General features: G+C 43.7%; 1 protein-coding gene across 2 annotated transcripts in view; it reads right to left on the reverse strand.

The window, feature by feature from the left end:
• The window catches only part of DNAI1 (dynein axonemal intermediate chain 1), a 148,786-nt gene that overhangs the window by 63,341 nt on the left and 62,957 nt on the right, over positions 1-22,488 (reverse strand). For both annotated transcript variants that reach the window (XM_030005694.2, XM_030005693.2), the window contains exon 13: positions 15,815-16,062. In XM_030005694.2, coding sequence (XP_029861554.1) covers positions 15,815-16,062 — 248 coding nt within the window. The remainder of the gene's footprint in view (positions 1-15,814; positions 16,063-22,488) is intronic.

Raw genomic sequence — 22,488 nt, forward strand, 5'->3', positions numbered from 1 at the left:
TGCCACATGCAACACAGGCACATTGACTGATAAGCAATTCCTTCCCTCTCGATTAATTATCCTTCAAGGGAGCCCTTTGCCAGCATTGGAATACCGTGGCCCTGCTGACAGCTGCCCTAAGTGAAATAAGAGGATTTTGGTCATTCAATGCCCAGAAAGACAAATAAAGTCTGCCACAGGTAGAGAAGAGGAAAGAGAAAGGTATTATCAAATCCCCAGGTCACCCTTACATGAACTGGCCAAGTAAGACGCTCAGATGACTCCAGCAAGCAAACAACCCCTCGCGGTTGCTGAGGAAAGTCCCTGTCAATATGACCTGGGGACAAATTCCTTCCAGTGCCAACCCGGCAGTCAGTACAGTCCTAAGCAAAGCCATCATAGCAATGCAGGGTTTGGAGGGATACGAAAAGGGTATCTATTCTGCTCCGGGGCAGGATCAGACACACCCCCACCATTGGTGACAATTCACATAGGCTGTTCTCACAAGCCTCCAACAACAGGCACTCAACAACCTCCCTGTAGATACATCAGTGCTTAATTGGCCTCATACAGGAAATTTCCTTTACCACAAGTCAAGCCCATTACTCCTTACCATATCCCCAGTGGACACAGAGAACAAGAGTTTATTCTCCTTTTTATAAGAGTCTTCAAATGGGCAAGAAAAAGTTGCTGTTATTTGGCTCCTTTCTCTTTTTTCCCAACCCAACAAAACCAATTACTTCAACTGTTGCTTCCAGGTCCTGCTCTGCAAGCCTTCACCATTCCTGTTCATCCCCTTCAGCCTTTCTCTGCAGCTGCAAACACATGGTACAGAGTCACCCCTAGGCACTAGCAGACAGGAGTTACAACCTCCTTTATCTTATATTTCTGCTAATAAATCAGAATGACACTTGTCTTTGTGCAACAGTATTCCATTGCTGACCACTGGTGATTTGCTATACTCTTCCCTTCTGGCACCCTGCTGCCTAGCCAGTCATCCCCTGTTTTGTATCTGTGCATTTAATTTCCCCTTTCTAGACATAGTATTTGCTCTTGTCTTTATTGAATTTAATCACATTGATTTTGGTACTTTCTTCCAATTTATCAAGATCATTTTGAACATAATCAGGTCCTGCAAAGTGCCTTGTCCTCCCAAGGGGGCTTCCCTATTCTGTAATTGGAGTTCTTAATGAAAGTATTGATCACAAGAAGACCAGGACTGACAGCTGGAGGGTCTCACTTGTAGCAGCTTCAGAGCCTGACAGCAAGCTCTGTATAATTGCTCTTTGAGCACAGTCCCTGAGCCACCTGTGCAGCCTCTTTATGGTGATTTTACCTAATTCATATTTCCCTACTTTGGTTATAAGAATGTCACTGTGTGAGCCTGGATCAAAAGCTTTAGTCAAGTCAAGATGGATAGAGGTGATAACCTTGACTGCCTCCCCTTCTTCATGAGGCCCATTTCTCAGAAAAAGAAGAAAGAAAAGAAATTATACTGGCTTGACAATTTATTCTGGACAAATCCACGTCAGCTCCTCTGAATCACCTTATTATCTAGACATTTACAACAGTTTTGCCATTTGTTCCAGTGTTTTTCCAGTCACTGAAAATGGTCTGGCTGGTCAGTAATTCCCTGGGTCTAATCCTACCATTTTCCTCCAGATATGTTTTCACTTCTTCCAGCCATTCAAGACCTTTTCTCCTTTTCATGGCCATGCTTGTCCTACAGGCCAGAGTGCAGCCTGATGCACTGCTGTGCTATCATCCACACTTTGTGAGACCCTTTGCCTGGCTTAGGATTCCTCTAGCCTGGGTGAATCATCCAAACACCGGTTTCTGGGCTCTGATACCCTGTCCATGCCACTGTCCTTCCTGCATGCAAGGACAGTCCCTTTGAGGAAAGTACCTGCAAAAACCTCTTCTGCCAGACATTGGCTCTACAGTATCACTGAAAATTATTTTGGGATTGATGACAGCAGGCTTTATATGTATCATATTCCAGTCTTTCCATGTCACAGGTACGTGAATGTGTGTGAGTTCATAGGCAACAGCAGAGTGATGTTTCCCTTCATCCTTTCTTGTAGGGGGCCTACAAGAAAGCTGGAGAGGGACTTTTTACAAGGGCATGTAGTGATAGGACAAGGGGTAGTGGCTTTAAACTGAAAGAGGGTAGATTTAGATTAGATGTGAGGCAGAAGTTCTGCACTGTGAGGGTGGTGAGGCACTGGAACAGGTTGCTCAAAGAAGTTGTGGATGCCCCATCCCTGGAAGTGTTCAAGGCCAGGTTGGATGGGGCTTTGAGCAACCTGGTCTAGTGGAAGGTGTCCCTGCCCATGGCAGGGGGCTTGGAACTAGATGATATTTAAGGTCCCTTCCAACCCTAACCATTCTATGATTCCATGATCATTTTAAAAATTCATCCATGCCCCAGAGCACACGCCAACGCTGCCTCTGAGTCAAGGTACTCAATCAGATCGGATGCTGTAAATGGGCTTGCACGTAAACACCAGCCTCTGCTTAAAATACAGGATGGATGTAGCCCAAAACCTCCCTAAAATGCTTGTTAATGGTCTGAAATTGCTCTGGCTAGTTCTTTAAGTACTCCAGGCTATGTTTAAGCCAATCTGGCTGATGAGCAAGAACCTTTCCCATCTAAATATTCTTTAACATGCTCTTTCCCTATTCTGACCTGTGCTTTCACCCTCTTGTTACATTAATCTTACTAAGCAGCCAGTCTCAGACACTTATTGTAAGATGAAATAATACAGCATCAAATATTTCATCCTTCTCCATACTACTCAGTATTAGCTGAAAGCTTGCTTTAGTAACGAGCCTATATTCTTCACTCCTTTAACTTCTAGTATACTTCTCAGATATTTTCCCCTTCCCTTTCATGACCCAGGATAATCACAGCTCATTTTGCACCTTGTTTCTCTGTATTAATTTGTCTTTGTGCTTTTCTCTAATACTCAGCTTTAGACACGTGCCCTTGTTTCTGTGCTTCAGGAGTTTCTTTGTAATTCACTGCCAAGCTCTAGATGCAGCAGTATGGGCCCATCTCAGAGAGCTTGCCATTCTGTCCAGCCCAGCAGCTCAGGGAGTTCACCCATCTGGCTCCGCAGATGAATGGAGCCACAGTCTCTTGCAGGAGCCCAGCTGTGCATCACAGGAGGGTAAGTGTTTCCCAGCCCCTCTGGGCTCTCCCAGACACCCTGTTTTCCCCATATCTTGAGCAGATGGAGTAAGCAGGAAGATTTGGACACTTCTCTTTACACTCACACTGGCTGAAGACTTCTACACACAGCAAGGGAATCAGCCCTCAGCTTGCTCTAGCTGTGCCTGCCCTGGCAGCAAAGCATGGACACAAACCCATTGTCGAAACCACATTTCCCCAGCATCTTTATGCACAAGCCTGGGCCAAAGCAAGGCACCAGCAGAGCTCTGGGGCTCTCTCAAGGTAGAAGAGCTGAACATGTGCAGTCATTGAGCAAGGGCACAAGCTCCCATGGATGCAGTTTGGCTGCATCCATCACGCAATGGCCCAGGTCACCAGCTGACAGATGAACACAGTGTGGATACTTGCAGAGGCAGACAGACCAAACTCCAACCAGGAGTACCCATGCAAACCTAGACATGTTAGTCCAACAGTGGGCACCTTTGGTCTGTGTAGAGGATACTTTCTCCATTTTGCTGCTGTCCTGTATAGAATAGCTGAAGTGCTGATATACAAAAAATTGCTCCATAGGTTATATCTTCTGGAGCCAGGCTGATCTCCTCTGTGCTCTGATGTGAATATTCTCCTGGACTCCCCTACAGCAGTCCCTGATTTGAGCTAAGAAGAAGTTCTCATTTCTTCCCTCTGTCACCTCCAAATGTGTTTCTTGTTGGTTTCTGCCAGCGACTTTCAGCAGAACAGCATCCGGAAACATCAAGTCATTACCAGCAGAGAAGAAATCTTTCACATTCTCCTCCTGTCAATGACAAATTGCCATTTTCTTGTTTATTCCCCTCCCTGTGTCACTTGCCTCTGCTGTTTGCCCAAGGGATCTGCTGAGGTGAAAGTCTCCTAAGACAGTTAGCTTATCCTGAGTCTGCTGACTTTCTGTTTTGCTGGAGCAAATAGTTTGTCCCTCCTTGCTGCTGAGACAAAGCAGTGCTTCTACAACAAAGTCCCAAATGCCCTCCATCAAGGACATTGACAGGTATTCTTCATTTGCTGCTTATCATGCACCCCAGCCTGGCACCATAAGTGGTGGGCCTTGCCACCTCGCTGAGGATCCTCAGCCAGCTACCAGAAGTGAAGCCAAGGCCAGGCACCTGGAAGAGTACATGCAAAAAGCAAGGCTCCTCTCCTGCAATCAGTCACAAGAGACCCCCCGAAATTATTCAGTCACCTAGAAAGCACAGCCTACTTCACTCACATGTAGTGTCAGCCTTTATGCTGCAAGGGATGGGCAGAACAAGTTTTAGAGGTGAGGAGCAGGGCAGTGTCTGGAGTCCCCAGTGCTAACTTGGCCAGCCATACAAGTTGTCCTATGTGGAGGTGGGAAGAAGGAAGACAGAACGCTTCACTCCTCACTATGGTTAGTTGGGATAAAGGCAAAGAGTGAGCTAAATCCAGATGACTCACTTTGACTTAAGGCAATAATGAAGATTTTAAAGAGCTGTGGTAACTGAGTGCAGACTGCTTACTCCAAGATTTAGGTCAAAGCAGCCCAGTCAGCCTCTTTGGCTAAGTCTATACTTGGGGGATAAGGAGCTCCTGAGTCCTGATTGCACTTTGGCCATATGATACCACTGTGGCAGGAGAGGATTTGGCTGTGTCCTGGCTGTGTGTGGGTCTGGGCTTTCTGCTGAAGCTAAATGTGGGCAGGTAGGGAGGGAGTAGCTATGGTAAGCCCCAGTTGGTCCCTCGGTGAGGGGGATCAGAACTATGGGATGACCAGCATGCCCGTCTTGGAGCCAGGATGGCAGGGTACAGCACAAAGGGCTCCTGCCCTGTGCTGCATGCTCAGCAAAGAGATTGCTGGTTTGTATCAGGGCTTTTTACCATTCCTGTTTATTACAATGGGAAGCAGACAGCATTTCTGCTGTGGAACATCTAGCAGGAATGAAAGATCTCAAAAAAAAAAAAAAAAAAGAGTTTTGGTGAACATTGTCATAGAAGACATTAGTCCTTGATTTTGTTCTCGGAAGCCCTGCTGTGACAGCCTACTCCCTGTCCCCATCCACATCCCTAGGCTCTAGAAATGGTGCTGGTAAAAGCACAGTGAATGGATTAATCCAGCCACAACTAAAGAGGAGCAGCCACCCCAGAGAGGAAGAATCAGGCCTGCCATACAGGCAGAGCTGGGCTGTCACTGTCAGGCTCAAGAGTCTTTGTACATCCAGAAACTTCACAGAGAAAAGCAACCCTCATGAGCTGGGGGCCACTAACACCTTTCTGCCACTGCCTGAGACACCTGCACGGGGAAGAAGTTGGAGGCCCTCTTCTGAGGGGAAAGTGACTTTTTGGGCCAGGAGGACGGTGCCTATGTGAAGCCAAAATCAGATATCCCAGAAAGGTTCATCTGAGCCTCTGCCTCTTAGACCCATTTATTGTTTACAAAGAGGAAGGCAGGTCCCACGACAAACCACAGGTAAAGCAGAAGTATTAAGGCCTTCCTTCCTTCAGTGCCATATAAAAAGATAAATTGTAACTAGACATCTAACAAAATTAACAGGAAGGAGCACAGGCCAGAATGCTGAGATAAGACAGATACATGCAACTCTGCAAGGCCTGATGAAATTCAACCTAGTGTGCTTAAGGGACCAGCTGAAGCAATCTCTGAATCATTAGCAATTACGTATGAAAACTAGAAAACAGGAGAGGTCCTGGAGGATAGGAACAGGGCAAGAATGCGCCCAGGAAACCCAAACCAAAACCCATCTTGAAGTATAGGTTAAAGGACTGTGGACCAGTCAGCCTAATGCTGAACTTCAAGAGCTGGAACAAAGTATTAAGTCATCCACACATATGCACAGGATAGGAAGATAAGGAACAGTATATATGGATTTGTCAAGGAAAGATCTTGTCAAACAAAATTTATTTCCTTCCTTGGCAGGGTAATGGGTCTAAAGGATTAGAGGGAAGGAGTAGATGTGATTTACCTTTAATTCTGTATGGCTTTTGGCATACTCCCGGTAATGTTTTCAGAAGCAAGCTAAGAAAAGAAAGTCTAGATGGAATTACTATGAAGTGGATGAGTGATTGAAAATTAATTTTCAAGAGTTATAATCATTGATTTCCTGACCACTTGGGAGAACATCTCTAGATGGCTCCCACAAGGGACTGTCCTGGGTCTAGTTCCATTCAATATTTTCATTAGTAAGTTACATAGCAGATTGCAAAATGCACAGAATATTTGCAGATGACACAGTTTAGAGACAGAGGACTCTGTTAGGATCAGACTCAAAGTTATCTTGACAAACTGGAAACATAGTCTGTAAACAGTAAGGTGAAATGTGATAAAGACAAGTGCAGAGGGACACAGGAAGAAAGCATATAAACGTATAGAAATCAGGGAATTTTTGGCTAAGTGAGAGTAATGCAGAAAAGGATCAGAGGCTGGTGCAGGAATCAGCAACGTGATACTGCTGGAGGAGTGGGGGAATTACAGAAATCCTTTTCACATGCATTAAGAGGTGTGCACCATGTAAGACATAGCAGATAATGACTCAGTCTGTCAGTACTGGTGAAGACAGCTAGACTGCTCAATCTCATTTTGAAGAAAGCACTTCAGGAATGGTAACACAACATCTGTAATGGCATGATGGGAAGAAGAGGACACTCTCAAGGCCTCTGCCAGTTCTGATTTCTGTGATTCACAAACAGTTCCCCAGTTCCAGAAAGGAAGGTTCAGTCTGATTTTAAATTCAGTCTCGCCTCTCTCAAGTTTACTGCATGTCATGTTCAAACACACTGTGACTGCTTCATTCACTGCAATAGATGAAACTGCTTTGTATAGCAGACAAGTCTTTTGAGTGTGAGTAAAAGCTGATGGAGAGATATAAATAAAAATTACTTTGATTTACACATATATATAAAAACTTAAAAATAAATTAATTGAAAAATGTTCCTATCTTAAAATCTGGTTTTTCTTTTAAATGCAAATGTTTCAGCTATGACAGTAATCTGCAGATAAGGGAGCTGCTAAGCGAAGGAGGGTTCTCAGTGCTATTCTCTCCTTTGTAGAAAAATTTGTTGATGTTTTACTGTAAAATTATGCAACAAGACAGAATGGATCAGCTCAATGTGCTTAGGAAGTAAATTTGCACCCATGACAGAAGCCTTTAAAGGGATAAGGTCTGCAAGGACTAACTCTTCCTAAAGGTAAGCCCGTAATATTTAAATACTTGGCTGTACTGTTTCCATTAGAGAGGAAATGGTTTAGACAGCTGATGAATGTCAAAATGTTCAAAGATCCTAATGCCTTCCAATCAGTTTGGGCTTCCTTTATCTCTCTTACATCTTTAATGAGAAACTCTGACCTAAGGTACTCCCTGCCATCCTATCTGAAGCAGAAGTAGGGATTTACTCAGATGCCTCCTGACTTTACCTACTGTCTTTTTGTGTAACACAGCTTTCATGATAATAAACATGCTGGTTAGGAGGGTCAGGGTGGCTGACAGGCTTGCTAACAGTGGGTACTGAAATGAAGGCAGCTGCTTCATCTACAAAGATGTTAGGCAACATCCAAGGCAGCCAGCTGCAGGAACATATCTCACCAAGCAAGGATGCATGAGGAAGAACTCTTCGGCCTACTGCTATGATAACCAAAAGCATCTCAAAACACCCTGGAAGAGAAGACATGGCACAGCCATGCCTGGGTGCTCCTGGAGCAGCCCTTGACTGCAGACTGTCAGTCACCTGTATCATGGGCATGAGGCTGGCTGATGGCTTTATTCATGGGTACCAGCAAATACCAGGCTTATCCAGTGGAAGATGGCTGCTCCTGTTACAGACAATAGCAAGAACTTCCCATATAAAAAATCATAAATGCCTTCTCTCTTTCTGGCAGCATATGGCTACTTGCAAGTTTTACTACAAGCATTCCTGGGGTTTTCTCCTCCAAATTCCTTGAAAGCTTCCTGATAGCTGAGGGAAAACAGTTAGATGTGTTCACCAGCAATGAGGACACACTGTAAAATAAACTCCCATGTCATATTTAGCCCCATAAACACTCCTTTTCTGAAAATCACTTCTCTCCCACAGCTAGATCAAGTGCCTTCCACCTTGATGGCATCTTCCGGGGACTCAGCCCCAGGCACCATCTCTTGAGCATCAGTGAACTCACGGGTGCAAGATCAGCAGACAGGAGCAAAGAATCAGGCCCTCCACATCAGTATGTTCACACATCACCCACAAATCTGGGATGCAGAAAAAGGGTAGCAAAACCTCTCCTACCAAACAGCACATTCAACAATACTGGGAGGGACTCAGCACCGAGCTGAGGAGAGAGCACAGCCATGGGAGCGCCACTGATGCAGGGCAAAGGACCAGCCTGGGGCTTGTGCATCACTCATGCTTCAGAGACTCAGATTTATCTGGAGGAAGCAGAGCTCAGTTATAAATAGCACTGGATAAGGCTGGCCCTGCTTTCAGTTTGTTTTCTTCCTGCTGGGATTCGGATGCTCTGCTTTGTACAGCATTTCACCAGGAATCTGCTTGTTTATTCCCCTCACAGCACTTCCCACTGTATTTATTAGGCTGGTATGTTAACAGCCGAGGAGCGAGGAACCAGACATTAGATTCTCACCTGTTTGTCCCCACAGTGGCCGTGTTCCCATGTCAGACACAGCATACAGCTGGGCGATGGGTGCCAGAGGCCAGCAAAGCTCAGGGGTATTTAACCAATTGCAATTCACAGCTCTTGGTTTCAATTCTGACTGTGCTCATCAAGCAAGATTTCCAATTTACAGACAAAATATGAAGTTCCCTGCTCTGTGTGCAGGGGAAGCAGACACACAGGGCAGGCAGGCTCGCATCCAAATCCCCAAGCTGTCTGATGCTGCTAAATGAGAGACAGCATCTGTAATGTGCCTGACAGAAGTTTCCCATCATCACAGGATTGAACCGGCTTGCAGCAGGGATGGGGAGAGACAGCTCCAAGGCCTGCCAGGTGCTGAGGGTCCTGGATACTGCACCAAACTGTGGCAGCTCACCATGGCACCAGGGGTGGGAAAAGGGTGGGACCTGTGGCAAGCCCCGGCTCCCCACAACTTGCTATATATCTATGCGACCCTGCTTGCACCGTCCCTGCCCAGCTTGCCTCTAGCTCTGCCCTTATTGCTCTCTTATCTCTATTGCATCTCTTCAGAGAAGCACTCTGTTGTTTCACAGGCTGCAACGGCGCCATTAAGACCCATCCAGTCCCTACACTTTCTACACCTATTTTGAAGATCCAGCAATCGGCATTCAACATTTCATAGGCCAGCAAAGAAATACATTTTTTCCACTAAGATCCAACATAGTTTCCTGATTCCTGTTAAATACTTAGTTAACTTTTGTGACTGCTATAAAGCAGCAGAACAGGATTCAAAGATCCAAAATGCATTACAACTTCTCTGCCCTTTTAAACTTCAGGCTAACATTTTCCAACATCCCAAGGCCTTCATGGACTCTTAAATTTTATAAGTGAAGTTTTCTCCATAAACTAGCACCAGTACAACTAATCGGCAAAGAAAATTAATTATACTTTTCTTGCAGACACCAGAAAAGAAATAAACAACCTGAAAACTCACAATAAGATGGTTTGGATCTTAAGTAAAAGGAAGAGGATGGAGAATAACAATACAGCATTAGAGAAGAATCTATTTAACAAGCAGCAGTGAGAACAGAAGGCGGAAAGTAAGTTCAGCATTTGTATAAAGTACAGAGGGAAAAGCAGCATCAAAGCAGAAGCAGCTCCTTTTCAGACAAATGTCACATGATCTGCAAGGGATGCTTTGCAACAGAATTACTAACCCACAAGAATCCATACCCAGGGCACAATTTAAAAATAACCAGCTACAGAAACTGAATCTCCAGAAGGTACAGTCTGATACCATCTCAAAAAATACAACATTGAAGTTAAAAGACATGGGATTTTGTTCATTATTGCCAAAGATACTTAGAAAGAAGCATTTGCACACTTACCTTGCCGAACCTTAAAGCTGCTCAAGAAGTGTCCACAAGGTTTTGAACAAGGTACAAACATGCTGCAGAAGATTTTATCCAGCATTTCTGCCACAGCAGTGTCTTGCACTTTCTGCCACCTCCACCATGCCTAAATGAGCCCAAAGGTTCCGGATGGATTTCTGTGGCTCAGCAGAGCCTTTCCAAAAAACAGTGAAACTTGACTCTGTGGGAGACAGGATTTTCTCCAGCCAGACTGTGACTCTACAGTAAGCTCTCCCAGCAACTAAGGACAACCAGAAAGCTGCTGATCTTGACCCTGTTTTCTACAGCAAGCATACGGCAACCCTTTCCAAGCACAGCCCTTGCTGCCCGCACTCCCCTCCAGGAGAGGACAAGGGAGCAAATGCATGACAGATGTTTGTCAGCCACAAAATGCTGCAGGAAGGGGTGCAGTGTCAGGTTCTTGACAGACCAGCACAACTGCTGCTGCAACAGCCTGTTACTGGGCGCAGAGTTCAGTGCAGGGAGCAGGACTGCAGCTGAGGACTGCTCCACCAAGGAAGCCTCTGACAGATTGAGGTCTCTGGACCCCAGATGCACCCTGGCCGGCCCATGGATGCTCTTCCCACTCCTCTGTACTTCTGTGCATGCGCTGAACGACTGAAGTGACCTCTCCAGTGGGGATACAGTTGCCTCCTTTACTCCTGCAACATCAGAGGTTAATTAGACTTTTTGCCCTGTTTGCACTGGGCCAGGTATGCAAGGCAGGGCTGGTAGCAAGAAAAAAGTAGTAGAAAGCTGGGACTGGGAAGGAAGGTCCTCTGTGCAGACATTGTACTGACCTAGTATGAGAGATGCAGTCAGCCTGCATTACTCTAGAGGTTTTGTGCTAAGTGATCCTCACCATCAAGTTTCTGCTCTATTATCCCTTCAAGCTACATTCTCCCACTTGCCAGCTCGCATCCTGATGCTCCTCAACGCTATCTTGGGTCTAGCCTCCTTGGTTTCAGTCTCTGTTGCTCTCCTTTCTTCTCCAGACTTCTATTTCTCCTCTAGAGTGATCTCCTAACAGTATCCTCACAGAATTGAATGAGTTTTTTTGACTGAACTACCCCCAGCAAACACCTGTTTTGTGCTCCTTAGCAGTGAAGGCAACAGGAAGGGCGCTGAGCTTTTTCTGAGACAGTTGATCTTTTTTTCTGACCTTGATAGCAACCTTCTGTCTTTTCATTTTCTTTTATTTCCTTTGCATCAAACTCTTTGTGTGCCTGCAGCCAAAGGAACAAAATATTATGTGAAGCAGTAACATCTCAGAGGCAATGCAAGCTGCAAAATCTGACTGCAGACGACAGATTTAGGAGGCTGCACGTCATCAGAAAACAATGTGCTGGTGTGACAGTGGATTATGAACAAAATGCTTTTCTTCTCCTAAGTGCAGCAAATACAATCAGTTTCCTGGAAAGGCCTTTTTTTGTGGAGCTGTGCCCAGTAGCATTGAGTAGAATGGAGAACAGCAGGTCATGCTGAATTTGAACAGATTCTGCAACTGAACTCATTTACTTCCATCAGAAGGACAAGACTGCAGTTGAGTCTGGGGTGGCTTCACGAATTGCTAAGATTCAGTATAGACTTATTTAAGGACTTAGATTAGAACATAGAAAGTAGAGATGAAGAAGGGATCACACAACTACAGGGCAAACTCCAGTGAGCAGGTCTCAGGTCTGTTTTATCTGGTTTACACTTGAGATGAGACTTCCATAAGTTCTACTTGGAAACCACTCTGCAGGCTGACATTCACTCTAGTTTCCTTTGGCAGTTTGCAGACTATTACCATCCTGCCTTGTCCTTTTTGTCCTAACCACGAGCGTCACATTTAACCTGAATGGTATTTGGTGAAGAATTAGTAAACAGTTGCCAGCCCTTTCTCCTCCCATGCACGAATATAAGGCAGAAAGTAATTCTTTCAGGATGCCATCTGAAGCTCCATGGTATCAGCTCCTCAGGGAGGTCAGATCAGCTTCAGTAAATCAACAATGAACCAAGTTGCTTTTCTAACCAGTGATCTCTCCATAGCAATTCCAAACCATGCTGTGCATACGGCCAAGCCTGCCACAGCTGAGATTTGCTCTAAGCATAGCCAAAAGAAATGTTCCCTTTGCAGATCTTAGGGTGAACACTCTGCAGTGGGAATTTAGTCAGTAATTCTGATGGTGAGCAAGTAAAAACCAAAAATATTTCCATCCTTCTGCAGCAGTATTGGCTCTGTACTAGTCCCAGCAGCAAGCAGAAATAACGTCCTTTTGGTTTGATGTGAAAGTGAACTAGAAGCAACAGTGGAAACATCTGTTGAATAAGATGTGTTTTAGGAGGGAGACTGAACAGCAGAAATAGACGTTGACAGAGCAGATGATAGTTTCAGTTATCAATCCCTGTTTCTGAACTGCTCCAGCTTGCAAATGCTTCAAACTTAAAATATTTAGTATATCCCAGTGATGAAAGGTAAGAAAAAAAGCACTCTTCTCAGCTGTAAATAAACTTTAATCATAATCTTTTTTAAAAAGAATGGAGAAAGTAAGAACAAAGCTCAAAGGCTAGCAAAGGGAGAGGCTCTATGCTGAGATCCCGTTCCCAGCAGTGTGTCAGTTCTACCAAGAAGAGACTGCTCTTGTGGGGTCCGGGTGTCAAAGTCTAGTCAAGTTGTCCCACCTTGGCCACCACCACTAACAGCCAGAGCCAAGCCCTAGGATTGAGCCATTGGCTCAAAGAGATACCCTGTCTGGGGACTTGCTTTCTAGGAGTACTCAGTGCTAGACGTGACATGAGTATGAGGATTTTGCTGACTATTTGGAGCATTATTTTGATTAAAGTGGGGTTTAGCTTAACACCACATAGGCTTTTGCCTGGCAGAACACGACAGGTTTGACACAGTTTCCCAGGAGCTGACTCCTTTTAAGCTGGTGTTCACAGCCAAAGGCAGAAGCCTGAATTCACTGACCTGGGAGACCATTTCTAGTTCTACATTCCTGTAAGACCTAAGGTTTCACTGGTGTATTAGCCACATTGCACTGCATGCATATACATTCATATGTCTATGTATGTGCTTATTCCTTTCTGTCTTTGGATCTTAATCAATATGTAGTAAAGAATTAGAAATGTGTAATTTAAAACAAGCCAGAATTTTCCATTATTTACAATACAGTAGCACTTAATACATGGAAGACTATTGCTAAATCTATAAGAAGCTATTGCTATGCTCTTTAAAAATATGGGGAGCAGTATCAGACAAACTAATTCTTAGGTAAAAGAATTAGAAAATTTGTATTATTCTATTTTGCTTTTAATAATGGGCTATGTTACATCAGCTTTGTTTTATGCAACCTTACAGAGATATTATTAAATCACCAAAGATGAATTGGCACAAGCAAAGAGTTGTCAGCCTGCTTTACTCACTTCCCATTTTGCTTCCATTGTGAAAGGGCTGTATTGTTTCAAAAGGAAGGAGCCAGGCAGTCCAGAGAACAAAGGCTCCTAATTGTTTGGGAGAACTTTGTTACTTTTCTAATTGGTCTTCAAAGTCATGGGCTTGCAGTCTCTACACAAGTGAGGACTACACAGGGTGGTCTAGACAAAGACCAGTCTTCAGACTAGTTGGGGTGTTGGTGGGGGAGAATAGAGCATCTTTGAACTAAATATGAAAAACAAGGCATCACTTTCTAGAATCATTTAATGCTGAATGAGAAATAACAATCCAATGTCTCAACCTAACAGTCCTTCATGTCACTTTTCCTGCCATCAAATGGAGAGAAAACCTTTTCTATACCTTTTGGCTGATATTGACAAATGCCTAGAGTTCAGATCTCTCCAACAGAGGTACAAGCTCTTCTGATTGCTGTGCAATCACCTTTTTAGTAGCCTTGCTCACTAGTTTCATAGCAAGTAAAAACCTGTAAAGTTTACTAAAAATATCAGTACTTCATTGCAGAAGAAAACTAAGAATAATAATTCTCAGCACTCAACCTTTGGAAATAAAACAACCAAGCAGGATCTAGAGGCTATTCATACCTACATCTAGCCATATCCATGAGGTAGCTTCTCTCCTTTTCAGAGCTATCTTCCTAGAGTGCCTAATGATTTTTTTTACCTCTAAGCCACATTGCTGTCAAGTGGTACATATAAACCTACCTCTAAAAACCCTGTACAGATTGCTTCTACTGCTTAATGTACCTGCTTCTGGTCTGTAGGGATAAGGCCACTCATAACACCCCTTAAGCATACTCTGTCCTTCCCAATATCATCTGGGGCACAAATGATCTGGGATTCTGGCATCTACAGCATGCAGTAACAACTGTTGACCTCCCACAGCATGCTGCAGCAAGGCCATGAAAAGCTCCACACAGGACTTACTATTTTGTCAGGCTTTTTTACTGGAAGCCTAAATGGCAATGGGAGAAGCTTGGAGTTCTGTGTGTGTGTGTGTGTGTGTGTGTGCGCACGCCTGACACATTGTATTATGATAACAACCACAGCTGGGGTACCGTGTTAACCTCTAAGAACAGCTAAAAATATTTGCTAGAGGAAAAGCTTTGGACAGACAAGCAGCAAATATGTAATTTAAGTCTTCTCTGAAATGTTATATTTGCATAACATCTCTGTTTATAGCAAGCATCAGTCTTGCTCTTGGAATATTCCATATTCATCTGCAGTCCCACCAGGATCCCTTGATTTCTTGGACTTTTGTTGGAAGATGCAATAACAAGGAGCCATGTCTGGGGGACAATCCATGCATGGCATGTGCTAAAGTACAAGGAACATTGACAGTGTGCCTAAAGGTATGACAGCATTAGGCAGCCCAAATGCGGTGACAGCAATAGTTAACAGTAGCAACACCTGTAGCCCAGGCTAGCAAACCAAATACACACCCTGCACCTCTACAGGCTCATACAGACCATGTTGAAATAGATGCTGCCACACTTTTACTCTATAAATGAGATCAGAAAGGCATATATCTTCCAGTGCTCCAATCTTAACTCAGGTTACACTGTAGACATAACTGTAAAGTTAGCTGGATGTAGCAACATATTCACCCCAATTCTTCACAATATAATCCATCTGGTGACTCTTTGTGACAGATGCCAGAGTGGCGTTACTTTAGGAGCACTACTTGCACATCAGAATTCTAAATTCACTAGAATACTTGAAGGTCCACTGCAAGGTAGTATGTCTTGAATCCAGGTGGCAGCCAATTCCACAGGCAGCTGCCCCTGGGTTTAGTGTGCCCAACAGAGCTCTCCTTTAGGGCTGATATATGCTTTTTACACACTGCTCATCACTTGCTGCCCTGTGATCTTGTATTTCAAACATAAATAGCACTGCATGCTGGTATATACAGAGATCAGTTCCTCCCCAAACAGAAGTCATTCATAATAATGAAAACTAAGGAGAAATAATTGTTTATAGCAAGCTTTGGCTCACATGTTTAGTTTCTGTTGAGGACCAAGGATTTATACAATTGCTTTGCCTTTCTGCATATTTCAAAATTAGCTTGAAATACAACTTAATAACCAATCGCTAAGGCATGTATTAAACCAACACCTTTTCCCACACAGCAGTTTTTCTGCTGTGCCCAAACTCAGCCCAATTAAAAGCCCAGTCAGAGGAAAGGAAAAGCACCCTTACCTGCCACACCGGCTCCGTGTGCTTTCCTGACTTAGCACTACTCTTGTAACTTGGCTGAGAGGTTGCCTTCTTCAGGTTGTAGATGGCCACGTTGCCGTCATAGAAGCCCACTGCCACAAGGTAGGAGTGGTCATAATGGAAGTCCAGGCACATGATGCCACTCTCACTGCTGAAGACATACTCTGGGAAGGAGGGGTTCTTCATGGTGTAGAGCAGGAGCATGCCCTGGCCCTGTTTCATGAAGTCATCTAAACAATGAGGAGCTTTGCTGTTAAATCAATTTCCAAGATTCTCTACTATTAAGACATACAGTCTGACAGTACTCACCTATGCCTAAAACCTGCCTGAATTCAATGTTATGTGGGAAGGACATCAGTCACAGGACCAAATGGTCATGCTGGTGTGCCTACATCTGAACATCCTTTCATCCATTGATATGACATCCCCAGGACATGGGGACAATGTGCTTATGCAGAAAAACTACTGTTTTGGCAGTTTTTTCTAGGAGAGAGACTTGAGAAGCCTTGGAGAAAAAGTGCAGAGGGAAATGGAATTTTGTGGACACTTCTTTCTTTGGACTAGGTTTTCACTAACATTGCAGACTTGCAGGCTGAACCAAGGATAGTGGCATTTCAATTTCTGTATTGGCAATATTTGATATTACAGCCTCCACTGCTTCTTCAAAGAAAAACATTTCATTGAATTGTCTGTAAAGCATCATATCCACTGCCATTACACATAACTGTACAATGTACAAGTCACTACAGCTTTATTTTCTGCTTATGCCCAACGTCTCCTCCTTGCTTGGCACAGAAGCACTTTTTTTGCAAAGACTTTCCATTTCCTTTTCTCTTTACTTTCACCTTTCCTTTGCACTGCCTGAAATAAGCTCTCCCTATTCTCAATAGGACCATCTTTCTTTAGTGTTTTTTTTTAAATCATGTCCTGACTGTCTCTGCAGTCCTTAGGTTTTTTGCTCATCTAAAAAACAATTTCCAAATTCTTTTAGAGGGGAAGAAAAGCTGTTGATGTAGATAAGCTCTCCAGAAGCACAGAAGGAACTTTCCTAATCTATGAAAACAATGCTTTCTCTGAGAGTATCCTAGCCATCTCTCCAAGCACTTTTTCTTACTGTCAAATGCCCTCGGGCACACAGTATACGGGGCGGGGGGGGGGGGGGGGGGGGGGGGGGGGGGGGCGGGCAGAATTTACTGCTTTCTGTGCTTCAACTACCCACTATATGTCCTATTTCCAGAATAGTCATCTCCTTTTAAAAGTGCTTCCTACCTTTCTTAATATTTTGACCAGCCTGCAGGATAAGGACTTGGTAAATGTGTACCCCAGTGATAACACTAACTTCAGAAAACTCTCCTTGGCAGCAAGCTGATCCCAAATCAGCATGCAGGTACAGACATTGCTTACCTCAAATTTATCAGGGCCACATAGAGAACATTCAAAGAACCAGTAAAGAAACTCACACATCAACAAAAATACTACTGCTGCTTTGTATTTGGATTGTGGAAATATTCTGTTTTCACAAGTCTCTCTGTACATTTGGGCCAGGCAGGGGAAATGGCTTCCTTATTTTGCAGAAAGGTGAGATTCCAACACTGGCATTACTTTAAACATATCTGAACCCAAATAATATTTTTAACATATTTTTTTGGAAGAGAGGGAAGCTTAGTCCTAGAATTCTAGCTGAAAAGGAATTGAACTTTCTTTCTCCATCAGAGATTTGCCCTGTCCTTTGAATTCACAGAATTGTCTTTGTTCTTAGCCAAGTAATGTCATTGAACTGGCATTAAGTTGAGGTGCAGCCATGATAAGGATGAATCCCTTCTCTCCTCAGGAGGAAAAACACTTGGGAAGGCTGTGGAAATGACCTACCAGGAGTGACTGACAGTTGAATGGACTATGAAGTCAAATCGGTTAGACAGCCTTTGAATTCAACCTGTTTCACGCTCTTATTTCTCCCAGAGTGTGCTGACCAGCCAGGTGTATTTCCAAACAGTCTGTGGTGCACATTCATTTTCCACCTATTGGCACTGTGCTGAGAGGCCTCAGACAGCTGTCCCCCATTCTCCCTGCACAGAGAGCAGAGGAGACACCCCTTCAGAGGCTGATTCAGCCACCAAAGATCTGAACTGGGTTTTGGAGGTGCTTCTCTCTCTGCTGACCTGGCAGTATCATAGGCCAGCCACATTCCTCAATTAGACATGATGGAGCAGGCCTTTATGGGGTAAAATAACTCAGCAGCTTCAGCAAGTCCACCTGGAGGTTAGCCTGGCAGGGGAAAAGCAAGGTCTTGGGAAGAAGCTCTGGCAGAATGAAACACAGGGTTCAGTCTGCAGATTAAGACACCCAAATGCATGTCTACGTGTGGCTGGCTGGCTGTGCATTCAGAGTCTAAGCTCCTGCTACTATCGGTAGAAATCAATCAATCCAGTTCACTGAGTGTAGAAAACTCGCTTTAAAGAAGATCCCTATATTAGGTCTGCTGATTTACTCTCTGGGCTCCACTGACTGTAATGGCCAGCCCTCTACTGACTGTTAAACCCATCTTAATCCAAGAGCTGAATCCTACGCATTGTCTCCTTTATGTTACAAAATATCACGGATGTGGGTTAAATCACAGATGTGTGAATACTGCACATAAGTCTGGATAATGTGATTGCTAAAGTACAGCCTATTTCTGGTGAAAGGCAAAGTGATGAGAATAATCCACAATTAACACTGAAGCATGGCACATAAATCCCAGTAAAACAAAAACCTTCTGAGAGTAGGCATATAAATCCATTTCAATGAAGGGTGAATTCTCACCCAGAGTACTAAACTGTGACATACCAACATGTTCTTTAATAAAGGAAAAGAAAGGTCTTATTTCATTAGTGATATTCAGTGTTCCAGAATGGCAGGGACAGCACCTACCCAGCTTTAAGCATGGTCTTTTCAAGAGAAAGGTTTGTGTTTTTCAGTAAAAACTAGCAGAGCACTGCAGTGTGCCCCAAGTCCTGTGTAGCTGGTCTCTCAGGATGCAGGTAGCTCACTGAAACAATGTTAGAGGACCACAGAGCACACAGCAAAGCAGAGGGTGCAGACCGAAGAGCTGACAAGGGCTACACCACTGCTGCAGGTGAAAGCAGCAGCTTCAGATCTGAGACAGTTGCTCTGCACCACATGGATGCACCAGCATGCACTGGAAAAGCAGAGAGTATCTGCCCCATGCAGACCCGCAATGTGCAAACTGGCTCTTTTTCAGAGATACAAGGGCTGAAGATACTAGAGATATCAGACAGTTATTCTGACAATCAGTGCCAGCAGGAGTTGTTCTTCTGCTTTACAGGAGGACACAAGGCAGCCCAGCAAGAAGACAAGAGTGAACAGACTCTTATGTAATGAGGAAGAGTTGCATGTCAGGAGGATCCTCAGTGTTCACCTCAGCGGAGGTTACATTTCAGACCGTGACACGTAACAAGTGTAAGTGGGAAGCAAAGTTTTGCTAATGAAAGATGCAGATAGCATGATTACTGGTCTCAACCTGGAGAACTGAGCCTGTAAGCATCACATGTGATCAGAAAGAGGTTTGAAACCAACTACTACTGCTGTCTAAAATATTCATCTGCATTTGTATTTACAGCTTGACAGATTCAACCCAAACCCTTTTCAAAAAACACTGATTTAGTGGTAGCAAAGTACTTCAGGATATCATTGTGGTATCACCAAATACTTCATGCAAAACAAAAATCTGAAAAGTATCTAAATCTTTCATTCTGATGCTTGCTAAGTGTCAGTTTTAACAAATTTTTCATTTATATTTTTTCTTTGCTGAATTTAAAAGAATCAGCACATGTTCAATACCAGATCAAAATATTTTATTTGCTGGACAGAAATTTTTTTTATTTGTATCTTTTGCTTTTAGTTCACCAAAACCCCCATGAGACACACATGTTTTTCCTCCATTTCCTCCAAAATGCTTAGTGGCTGAACCAGTGTGCTCAACGCAACAGTATCCTCAAGTTAGAAACTACAATGCTTGGGGTAAATTCTTCATTCAGGTAGTAAATCTCAACGTGAGCACCCTCTATGGTCACAAGTCAAAGTAGATATTTTTACTACACAAGAAGCCAGTGCTACAGTTTCTTGTGTGATAAACTGGCAAATTACCTTCTCTTTGGAGGATTTAAAACCCACACCACTGCAGCCTTACATCTTAGATCCTGTGATACATAGCTTTATATAAATCAAGTCTGCCGTCTGTCTTGCTGATACGGCTCAGACCCAGAAATCACCATGCTAAAAGGAACCACTGCTGCTTAAAATCTGTCCTTTCTCCTCAAAGACCCCATCTAAAAAAACAAGCAAGATTGAGAAGCATGGTTATGAACAGCTGCTTGTTTCTGAGCATCACAGCTGCACAAGCACATCTACTCTCCTTTCCTACATATGCCCATGCTTTGATGAGCTTGCTGGCTGGGGCTCCATCCTTCAGGTTTGGGTTTCCGAGAAGCGAAGGGAAGGGGCTGGCTGTGCTTTACACTCAGTTAGGCGATCTCCTCTGGGGAGAAGAGATCAGTTTCAAAGACAAAAATTTTGATACTCAAAGAAATGGCTCAGCTGTTTACTTGCCTTTCAGATATTTAAAGTGTAGAGGACAAAAACGGTTATCTGCAGGCCAGCAAATTTTTCCAAGCAAATTATTATTATTATCCAGGTCTACAAAACCCTGAGCACAGCCTAAGAATTTGCCTGTGCTACACCCTGCATGGCACAGACAGATGACTGAGCAAGTCACAAATTAATGAATTCTCAACACATTTTTTTCTCTATCAGTGAGCAAAACCTGTGCAGCATGGCACTGAGCACAGGCTAATCTAACCTGCTGTGAAACATGCTGGGTGAGCTTGCGCTGCTTCAGCAAGACTCTCTCCTGGCTTATTTAAAAAGCTCTGCCAACTCCACGCTTTGCTGCGGTCGCAGAATGGATGTACTGTAAGAAAGGAAACAGCTGGCACTTCGAGCTTAACTGTATGCCAATAGTTCAGAAAAATGAGGAAAGAACAAATCTTTTGAAGGAGCTCAGGGAGTTTGGGCATGTGCTGAATGTGTTTTCAAAGGCTCTTGGGGAGTAACAATAATAACTAGAAGTTTTATAGCACTTCAGAGTGCTTTAAGCCTGTATCTGGAGCACTCATTTTACAGCCAAGGGAATGAGAAAGGGCAGTGGAGGGGACTGCCAAAGACACTACAGCAAGCTAGAATAACAGGGAGGAGAACTGGGACTTCACAGGACTCTACTCAAGGAGGCCTCATCCCAGGATCCCTGAGAAATTTAAACTGGGATCAATGATGCTCATTCTATTCCTATTCCCTAAAATGCCCAGAAGTACTCGAGTATACTGCTGTGTTGACACAAGCCCCGATCACTGTGGATCTGGCCATGAACCCGGCTGTGGGCAGGGAAAAGACTAACGCTGAACTTTCAAAACAGTCACTTCCCAGAAAAGAAAATGTTTTGAGAATTCATTACCTCATAGCTCAAGGCCAGAAAGCCTGGCCTCCTCTATTTTACAGCTCACAAATGTTACTGGTATATCCTGTTTTGAGCCTGATAATTTGGTTTTGGCTAGTATATACATACTTCATTTGAAGACCTCAAAAGACAGAGAAGCCACTGTTTCACTTTGCAGTTTGTTTCAATGTTTAATAGCTTTGAGTGATTAAAAAGCTGCACCTAATTCCTTATTTGACTTATCTGGCTTCCCACTGTTAATTCTTCCTATGCCTATCTCAACTGGATGAAGGACTTCTTTTGTATCTGGTGCTTCTTCTTCATTAAGATACTTTAAAACAGAACACTAGTCACCCTTCAACATACTTTTGAAAACCTTCACAGTCTGAATGCAAAAATCCCATTTATTTTCACCAGCACTGCATAGAGAGGCCTGCTCAGCAAAAATCTGGGAGTCAACACAACCTTTGCCAGCCACACCAGTCAAAGGCACTGCCTTCACAGCTGCAAAGAGAAAGCCGCTTCTCAACACACATGGAGAAGAGTAGAATATTAAGAAACTTTCCACAGGTATGTGGAGGACATCGCATGGCTAGGACTTGTGCTAGGGCCAGACAAAATTCACTTGCAGTCAAAATTTCAACCATTTATTGTCCTCCCTCCACCTTTAGGGCATCTCCTCCAACTCTCAGATCAACATGGGGCTCTTTACTGAACTATCTGCAGTTTTTCTGCATGCTTTGAAAAATATTAGCTCCAGAACCAAACATAATATTCCAGTATCAGTCTCACTAATGCTTAAATCATATCTGCTGCCACTCAGGACTCCCTGTTTGCACTCCAGGATCATGTTCACCCTCCTTGGCAAGATATCACACTGGAAACTCAAATTTATTGCTTGTCCATAAAAGCCTTTTTTTTTCTTTTTTTTTTAGAGGTGCTGCCTTTTAAAACACAGCACTCCTCCTTGTTTAGAGAGGTATAATGTTATATTTGGATGCATTAAAATGCATTTGGTTTGAATAATTCCATCTTACCACAAGATTAATCACTCTGCACGACAGCCCTGTTCCCAGCATGATTTACAACCCCACCTGCACATTTCATCTGCTGTGAGTTTATATTTCCATCCAGAGGACCAATGAAAACAATGCCTAGCTCCAGG

The sequence above is a fragment of the Aquila chrysaetos genome, chromosome Z, assembly GCF_900496995.4.
Source record: "Aquila chrysaetos chrysaetos chromosome Z, bAquChr1.4, whole genome shotgun sequence".
In the NCBI taxonomy this organism is placed as follows: Eukaryota; Metazoa; Chordata; class Aves; order Accipitriformes; family Accipitridae; genus Aquila; species Aquila chrysaetos.